Raw genomic sequence first — 9649 nt, forward strand, 5'->3', positions numbered from 1 at the left:
CCCAAGTAGCTGGGACCACAGGCACCCGCCACAACGCCTGGCCATTTTTTGGTTGCAGCCATCATTGTTGTTTGGCGGGCCCGGGCTGGGGATTCAAACCCGACACCTTAGGTGTATATGGCTGGCGCCTTAGCCGCTTGAGCCACAGGCGCCGAGCCTCTCTTCTATATTTTCAAGTGAATTTTATAATTTTGCAGGTTTCCACAATGATGGTTATGGAAATAAGATTCCATTGAGCATTTCTTGTAAAGCCAATGGAGTAGTGATGAATTCCCTTAGTTTTTGCTTGTCTATGAAAGGTCCTATTTCTCTGTTTCTGAAGGATCACTTTGCTACGTATATATATTCTTGGCAGGCAGATTTTTTCTTTTTGTACTTTGAAGATATCATCCCATTCTCCCTTTGGCTATAAGGTTTGTGTGAGAAATCTGCTGTTAGTCTAACAAGGATTCCCTTATATGCAACTTGATGTTTTTTCTTGCTGCTTTTAGAATGTTTTTTTCTTCAACTTTTGACTAATTGATCACAGTGTGCCTCAGAAAGGACCTGTGTGGGTTGGTTCTAGGTGAACTCAGTAATGTAGTCTTCGTGTAGTTTCTTCAGTTGTAATCCATACTATGATGTTTGTGAGTGTCTTAATTACCTAGGTTGAGAGAGTTTGAGGCAGTGATAGGGCAGTTTTGCTGAAAGTGGACTTGCCATGCTATTTCTCAGGTCAAGGGTAAATGTGTACACAATGGTCAGCTAACTTGGGGTCTAGTTCACTGGGGTTGGGAATGTGGGGCTGTGTACTCTGGCCTGGAGCACAAGCATGTGGTTACTCTGCCAGCTCAAGTATATGCCTACCTGTAGCAGCCTGAGGACTGAGGTTGGGGCCATGAGGCCCAGGATGCAGATACATGGCTGGTTGGCTGGCCTGGGAGCATGTTTTCTGGGGAAGCAACCCACAAAGCTGTTTCTTAGACCTACCGTGTTTCCCAAAAAATAAGACACTGTGTTATATTTATTTTTTCTTAAGAAGACACACTAGGGCTTATTTTCAGGGGATGTCTTATTTTTATTAAGGATAATACAACAGTCTGTATTTATTCAAATACAGTTAAGTCATCTTCTTCTGGAACCTGACAGGGGGAGCCGACCTTGTTGGTGGGGCTGGTGCTAGTGATGTGTGAACTCCTTTCCCCTAGCCATTCGCACATGCACAATAGGATGCCTGGGACCACAGTTACCACACGCACCCGTGCAAGTGCGAATGGCTTGGAGAAAGGAGCTGTGGCAGATAAAAGGTATTCCGGTCTTTCTTACCGCTCCGCGCCAAAATACATGGCATGACTATGCAGATACACTGCATAGCCACACCCATCACTAGGACTTATTATCGGGGTAGGGCTTATATTTAACAAATGCATAGAAATCCTGCTAGGGCTTATTTTGGGAGTAGGTCTTATTTTCAGGGAAACACGGTAGTATGCAGGTTGGTTGCTCCTTGGTGGACTTGAGGGCATGTCTGCTGGGGCTGCCTACAGGGTTGTTTCTTAGGCCAGGGATGTGGCACAAAGCTGGTTGTCCTGGGGGCGGCGAGGAGGTGCGTGGTACTTGCCAGGGGTGGTCCACAGGGCTGTGTCTCAGACCCTGTGGGAGGCTCAGGGCCACTGGACAGGCCAAGGGGCTTTCAGGCTCCAGCTGCAAGTGCAGCTATAGGGGTTAACTCCAGGGGTTATACCAGACTGGAGTCACATCTGATCCTGGGCCCAGGCCCCTTCAGCTGGAGTAGTATTTATCCACCCATGTGGGCTTGGTACAACAAAGCTGGAGAGGTGCAGTGGCTATGGCCCCTAGCATGGTACACTCCAGAGGACTCTTTGGCCCCAAGGTGGTATGTGGTGCAGCAACAGAGCTCACAGGGTGGTGGAGGACGGGTGCACATTTCATGCTCTTCAGAGCAGTGCAGCTCTTTGAATTATCAGTAGCTCTTCAGACAGTGCTCAGGACTCATGAGGACTATGGAATTCTTCTTTATCAAGGAGTATAGATATTTGCAGTGGCAGTGGGGGCTGGTGGGGATCTTTGGACAGATTTGATCCAGGCAGGGGAAATGGGACTGCAGAGGTTGGTGTGTCCACGCTGCCTTTCTGGGCTTCAGATTATAGGTGTGGTCTCCACCTCCTCACTGCACTCTGGTGCTCTCTCTTCAACACTCCAGTCAAACCTTAGCTATTTATTAACCGGGCATTGTGGCAGGGGTTGCAGTTACTCAGGAGTCTGAGGCAAGACAATCCTTGAGCTCAAGAGTTTGAGATTGGACTGAGGGTGACAAAATGAGACTGTCTCCAAAAAAAAAATTAATAAACCCAAAAAACTTTGAATAATATTTCTTTTTGACTCAGTGATAAAATGTGATGAGCCTTCTAGGGCCACTGTCAGAAGTGTTTTTTCCAATGTCTAATACATAGTTATCATAGTTTTGCAGTATGATGATAAGTTAACTTTCTTTTTTTTTTTTTTTTTGAGACAGAGCCTCAAGCTGTCCCCCTGGGTAGAGTGCCATGGCATTACAGCTCACAGCAACCTCCAACTCCTGGGCTCAAGCGAGTCTCCTGCCTCCGCCTCCCAAGTAGCTGGGACCACAGGCGCCCGCCACAACGCCTGGCTATTTTTTGGTTGCAGCCGTCATTGTTGTTTGGCGGGTCCGGGCTGGGGATTCGAACCCGCCACCTTAGGTGTACGTGGCTGGCACCTTAGCCGGTTGAGCTATAGGCGCCGAGCCGATAAGTTAACTTTCAAGTGTCTTGCTTAGGATATTACTCCACTCAGAAGAAATTAGCTTATGTAATGTAATTCAGTTATGAGCTTTGCCATTGTGTAACACAGGATATAAAAATGTTCAGTTTTGCTATACAGATAACAGTAAAGAGACAGGGATATAGGTATACTTTCATAGACCACAGGAAAAATACCAAGCTGTATTAGGATGAAATTACTTACTATTTCTAAGTGTTGCTTAATATTACTTACCAAAAATAGTTCATTTCATACATTTCTTTATGTTTTAGATGCAGAAAGAAAAAGCTTGTACACCCTATTTCTGGAATCGGTGCAGTCCCGGCTTCGACATGGAGAAGATCCCACTCCACGTGTTCTTCTTACTGAGCAAGAAGCGACCACGGAGAATCTCGTGAAGATGCAGTCCATTGCTGAAAGGCATCTGGAGCTAGATGACATTCACGATCCCCTGCTCGCCATTAACTTCACCAGGTGATACACACCTGCGAGATTCTCAGTGGGTGAAATGGCAGAATCTGTGCAGTGTTTAGTAACTGTTCATTTCTGCCAGGTAGGGCTTTCCAGCCTTAAACACAAAGCCTTTGTGGCCTGTCTTTTTCTAATGAACAGAATACAAGACATGTTCCCGTCTTTCAGATGTAGGGCCTCCATGTTATCTGTGGAAGTCCGCAGGCTCATCCCTGCCAGCTTGGCTGTGTCCTTGGTGCCCTCACTCACTCCAGAGATGCTTCTGAAAGTCTGAGTCTCACCGAGCGTCAGACAAACCTGGAATCTGGGTCTCCCTTCACGGAAAATGTGTCTTGGGCATCAGGTGCTTTTAGGTACTTAGCTCAGTGGAATAAGTGCTCCTGCCCACACAGTGCCAACTGCCTGAGGGCCAGCAGTCATTGTGTGCAGTGCAGGTGGCTAGAATGACCACCTCTAGGACCTGACCCTAAGGCAGCTCTCAAACACTGGTTCACTCAAAGGGTATTCTGAGGAGGAAGATTTTTCTCTTTCTATAATAGTTGGTAATTCTAAGACTAATGGTAACAATGGAACTCTGGAGTTTGACTTAGAAGAATTTTATAGACAGTAGCTCATAAAAAGAAGACCCATATTTTTCTCTTGAAGGTTGTATTTGGAGCAGAGTGACTTTCACGAGAAGTTTGCTGGTGGAGATGTTTGTGTGGACCGATCATCGGAATCTGTGACATGTCAGACTTTTGAGTTAACGCTGAGATCTTGCCTCTATCCTCATATTCATAAGCAGTATCTAGATTGCTGTGGAAATCTCATGCAGACTCTAAAAAAAGATTACAGGTAAAGGGGAGTAATTTGGTTTTAGAAGTAGTCAGTAATACTTCAAGAACAGTTGAAATTATTTTAAAACCTGTATTGCCAGTTTTTATTATAGTGGGTAATGGATAGGCAGTAAACAAGTTTTTTTTTTTTTTTTTTTTTTTTTTTTTGAGACAGAGCCTCAAGCTGTCCCCCTGGGTAGAGTGCCATGGCATTACAGCTCATAGCAACCTCCAACTCCTGGGCTCAAGTGAGTCTCCTGCCTCTGCCTCCCAAGTAGCTGGGACCACAGGCGCCTGCCACAACGCCCGGCTATTTTTTGGTTGCAGCCGTCATTGTTGTTTGGCGGGTCCGGGCTGGGGATTCGAACCTGCCACTTTAGGTGTACGTGGCTGGCGCCTTAGCCGGTTGAGCTATAGGCACCGAGCCAGTAAACAAGTTTTTTGAGAGGATCAATTGATCCTCAGTATTTTCTTAACTATATTGTAAAAATTTTTTTTGAGACAGGGTCTAATTATGTCTCCCTTGGTAGAGTGCTGTGGCGTCACAGCTCACAGCAACCTCAATCTCTTGAGCTTAAGCAATTTTCTTGCCTCCACCTCCCTACAGGCACACACCACAATGTCCAGCTATTTTTTTTGTTGTTGTTGTTACTGTTGTTGTTGTTGTATTTTAGCTGGCCCGAGCCAGACTTGAACCCACCAGCCTTGGTGTATGTGGCTGGTGCCCTACTCACTGAGCTATGGGCCCTGAGCTATATGTTGTAAAATTGAATTTTGTTTATTTCTGACAACCTCTCCCTAAAGAAATAAGGAAAAAGCTAATTCCATAAAAATGCCCATCACAAAGTTTGCTATCAGAATAAAAAATATGCAATTACTTAGTAATAGACGTTACTTTTTTTTGTTTTATGTTTTGAAATGGTCTCACTCTGTTGCCCAGGCTACAGTGCAATGGCATCAGCCTAGCTCACAGCAACCCCAAACTCCTAGGTTCAGGTAATCCTCCTGCCTCAGCCTCCTGAGTAGCTGGGACTACAGGAGCCTGGCAGGAGGCCTGGTTAATTTTTGTTGTTGTTTTTAAATTTTTTTGGAGACAGAGCCTCCAGCTGTTGCCCTGGGTAGAGTGCTATGGCATCACAGCTCACAGCAGCCTTCAGCTCCTAGGCTTAAGTGATTCTCTTGCCTGAGCCTCCCAAGTAGCTGGGACTACAGGTACCTGCCATAACATCCAGCTATTTTTTTGGTTGTAGTTGTCGTTGTTTGGCAGGCCCAGGCCGGATGTGAACCTGCCAGCTCTGGGGTATATGGCTGGTTCCTTAGCTGCTTGAGCTACAAGCTCCTGTTGTTGTTTTTAGTAGAGATGGGGTCTTGCCCTTGCTGTGGCTCATCTTGAACTCCTGAACTCAACTGATCCTTCCACATCAGCTTCCCAAAGTGCTGGATTACAGGTGTAAGCCACCGCACCTGGCCTAGATGCTAATTTTTTAAGCTATGGTATATCCATAAATATGGGATATCTGTATCCATGTATGAATTTTGTAAAGTTTATAAAAATTATGTTGATTAAAAAGTAGGATATATAGGGCGGTGCCTATAGCTGACTAGGTAGAGTGCTGGCCACATACATGGATGCCACTGGGTTCTCCACATACATGGATGCCACTGGATTCTCCACATACATGGATGCCACTGGGTTCTAGCCTGATCTGGGCCTGCTAATCAACAATAACAACTGCAACCAAAAAATAGCCGGGCAATGTGGTGGGCACCTATAGTCCCAGCTACTTTGGGAGGCTGAAGCAAGAGAATCACTTAAGCCCAAGAGTTTGAGGTTGCTGTGAGCTGTGACACCATGGCACTCTGCCAAGGGCAACATAGTGAGACTCTGTCTCAAAAAAAAAAAAAGTGGGATACATAACATAGAATTATATATTTTTTAATATGTGGGAAAGACTGGAAAGAAATATTCCAAATATTAATTGTAGAAATTCATGGATGCTGGAATTTAGATTAATTTTTTGTTACATTTTTGTCTGTCCAATTTTGTATTATTCTTATTTTTTAATTTTAAAAATTGTTTTGAGGCTGGGCAGGGTGGCTCACGCCTGTAATCCTAGCACTCTAAGAAGCCGAGGCTGGCAGATTGCTTGAGCTCACAGGTTTGAGACCAGCCTAAGCAAGAGTAAGACCCCATCTCTAAAAATAGCTACTTGGGAGGCTGAGGCAAGAGAATTGCTTGAGCTCAAGAGTTTGAAGTTGCTGTGAGCCATGATGCTATGGGACTCTATTGAGGGTGACGAAGAGAGACTGTCTCAAAAAAAAAAAAAAATTGTTTTTGAGCTGTCTTCCTCAGTTTCCTGGGACAGAGTATAGTGGCATCATCATAGCTCATTACAACCTCACACTCCTGGGTTCTGGCAGTCCTCTTGCCTCAGCCTCCCACATAGCTGAGACTACAAGTACATACCACTACACCCAGCTTATCATTCTAGTTTTTGTAGAGATGAGGTCTCACTCTTGTTTAGGCTGCTTTTGAACTCCTAACTTCAAGAAATCCTTGTGCCTCAGCCTCCCAAAGTGCTAGGATTATAGGCATGAGCCACTGTACCCAGCCCAGTTTTCTGTTTTCTATAATGATACACAAAGATAACATTGCTTTCTGATTATTAAAGAAAAACATGAAAATATGCTATTTTTATTATTGATAAAAAGTGTTTAACAGGTGTTTATTTCTAATTTCAGTAAATGCAGAATATAAAGTTATTTCACTAGAAATGTCAGGTTACAAAATGTGGAATTTTTTTTTTTTTTTTTTGTAGAGACAGAGTCTCACTTTATCACCCTTGGTGGAGTGCTGTGGCAACCTCCAACTCCTGGCCTTAGGCAGTTCTCTTGCCTCATCATCCCAAGTAGCTGGGACAACAGGCGCCTGCCACAACACCTGGCTATTTTTTTGTTGTTGCAATTTGGCCGGGGCTGGGTTTGAACCTGCCACCCTCAGTATATGGGGCTGGTGCCCTACCCACTGAGCCACAGGCCACCCACAAAATGTGGTATTGATCCAGAATCCTGTCTTATGAATGCTAAAAATCTTTTTGTTGCTTATTTTCTCCCTATTTAGGTTGGTAGAATACTTGCAGGCCATGAGGAATTTTTTCTTAATGGAAGGTGGAGATACCATGTATGACTTCTACACATCAATTTTTGATAAAATAAGAGAAAAGGAAACCTGGCAGAACGTGTCTTTTCTTAATGTCCAACTCCAAGAAGCAGTAGGACAGCGTTATCCTGAAGACAGTTCACGGTAAATGTGGAAGTCACCTTACTTTAACTTAGTATAAAATGAACTATGTGCCATGAAGTTTTCTATGAATTACATACATTGTTTCATCCTCACACTTCCTATGAGTCTTACTAAAATTATTTTACATGTTAGAAAATTGAGGCAAGGCTGGGCATGGCAGCTAATGCTTATAATCCTACTACTTGGGAGGCCTAGCAAGTGAATTGCCTGAGCTCGTGGGTTTGAGACCAGCCTGAGCCAGACCGGGACCTCAATTCCAAAAAATAGCAGGGCGTTGAGACAGAGCTCTGCCTCTGAGAAACAGGTTAGCCTGTTTCTCAGTGTACTGCTGGCAGGACTGTGAGGGTTAACTGAGGAGAGGACAGCCTCACTGCCAGGCATGCGGCCTTCCTATGTATGTGTCATTTCCTTTCTTCCTCTTTAAAGTCAGACTCAAACCATCTCAGAAATATGCAGGTAAAGCCTTTGTTGTAGAGCCCACACTGCCTCACATCTCCATGGCTCTCTGATAGGTGCTGTGCTCTGGAGCCCAGCTAACCTCACCAGGTACCTGGTCCTCCCTAACCCCTGTGCTGAGCAGAGGCTTCACCTCTGGGCCTAAATTTTACCAGAATTAAACTCTTAAGACTATTACTGTTATGTTTTCTTCCCCAACTTCATCTTTTTTTTCTAATCGACTTATTGTTAAGCATCTCTTTTATAACTAAACTTATTTAGAAACTTTCTCCCTCTCCTTTCTTTCTTTCTTCTTCTTTCTTTCTTTTTTTTTGAGATATAGTTTCACTTTGTCACCCTGGGTAGAGTGCTGTGGTGTTATAGTTCACAGCAACCTCAAACTCTTGGATTCAAGTGATCCTCTTGCCTCAGTCTCCCAAGTAGCTGGGACTAAAGACACCCGCCACAACGCCCAGCTATTTTTTAGAGACAAGTCTTGCTCTGGCTCAGGCTGGTTTCAAACCTGTGAACTCAGGTAATCCACCCGCCTCGTCCTCCTGAGTGCTGGGATTATAGGTGTGAGCCACCGTGCGTAGCCCCTCTCCTTTATTTCTAAAATCAAATTTCTATTTTAGAATATGTTAGGGGTGGCGCCCGTGGCTCAGAGGAGTAGGGTACCGGCCCCATATGCCGGAAGTGGCGGGTTCAAACTCAGCCCCAGACAAAAACTGCTAAAAACAGAACAAAACAAGAATATATGTTAGAAAATATATATAGTTTGGAATATTTGCTTTCCTCGTTATTTTAAAAGAGCATTTCTGTACGACATTGTACTTTCACAAACTAAAGCTATAATTTCTTTATTTAGTTTGTCTATATCTTTTGAAAATGTTGACACAGCTAAGAAGAAATTACCTGTTCATATCTTAGATGGTCTGACCCTGAGCTACAAGGTATATGTTGATATTCTTTGTACAGAGAATATTTTCTGTTAAAATTAAAACATGCAAGTAATTGGTTATTTTCTATTCTGATTTTCTGTTTTTGTTTTCATAGGTCCCATGGCCTGTGGATATTGTTATAAGTTTGGAATGTCAAAAAATTTATAATCAAGTATTCCTTCTCTTACTGCAAATAAAGTGGGCAAAATATAGTCTAGATGTCTTACTCTTTGGTGGTAAGATTTATTTTCAGCAGATAAATGGTAATTTAATTTTAGCCCTGAGAAAAAGAGGTTGTTGATCTTTTATTAATAAGTTTTTGGTTTTTGTTTTGGGTTTTTTTCTTTTTTGTGACAGACTCTCACTTTATTGCCCTGGGTATAGTGCCATGGCGTCATAGCTCCCAGTAACCTCAAATTCTTGGGCTCAAGAGATCCTTTTACCTCAGCCTCCCAAGTAGCTGGGACTAGAGGTACCCACTACAGTACCTGGCTAGTTTGTTTTATTTTTAGTAGAGATGGGAACTCAGTTTTTGCTCAGGCTGGTCTGGAATGGTGAGCTCAAGTGGTCCACCTGCCTTGGCCTCCCAGAGTGCTGGAATGATAAGTGTGAGCTATCTGGCCTGGCTGCTTTTATTGTTTTTATGTATATGCAAATGCCAAAGTGTTGTGTATTATAGCAATAGTTTCACAAACATCAAGTATCTGAATTAATGAATAGTAAGAAGTTGTAAAGGCCAGGCATGGTGGCTCATGCCTGTAATCCTAAACACTCTCAGAGGCCAAGGTGGGGTAGATTGTCTGATTCAAGACTAGCAAGGGGCTCGGTGCCTATAGCTCAACCGGCTAAGGCGCCAGCCACGTACACCTAAGGTGGCGGGTTCGAATCCCCAGCCCGGACCC

At 43.9% G+C, this 9649-nt stretch overlaps 1 protein-coding gene across 4 annotated transcripts in view; it reads left to right on the plus strand.

Moving 5' to 3' along the window:
• The window catches only part of TUBGCP5 (tubulin gamma complex associated protein 5), a 64763-nt gene that overhangs the window by 42197 nt on the left and 12917 nt on the right, over window positions 1–9649 (plus strand). For 3 of the 4 annotated variants that reach the window (XM_003800154.3, XM_023519289.1, XM_023519290.1), the window contains 5 exons: window positions 3054–3255; window positions 3898–4086; window positions 7189–7371; window positions 8675–8759; window positions 8863–8983. In XM_003800154.3, coding sequence (XP_003800202.1) covers window positions 3054–3255; window positions 3898–4086; window positions 7189–7371; window positions 8675–8759; window positions 8863–8983 — 780 coding nt within the window. The remainder of the gene's footprint in view (window positions 1–3053; window positions 3256–3897; window positions 4087–7188; window positions 7372–8674; window positions 8760–8862; window positions 8984–9649) is intronic. The other variant, XM_023519288.1, reaches the window with a different exon arrangement.

Source organism: Otolemur garnettii, unplaced genomic scaffold (genome assembly GCF_000181295.1).
Source record: "Otolemur garnettii isolate 467f Iridium unplaced genomic scaffold, OtoGar3 scaffold00170, whole genome shotgun sequence".
NCBI classification, from domain to species: Eukaryota; Metazoa; Chordata; class Mammalia; order Primates; family Galagidae; genus Otolemur; species Otolemur garnettii.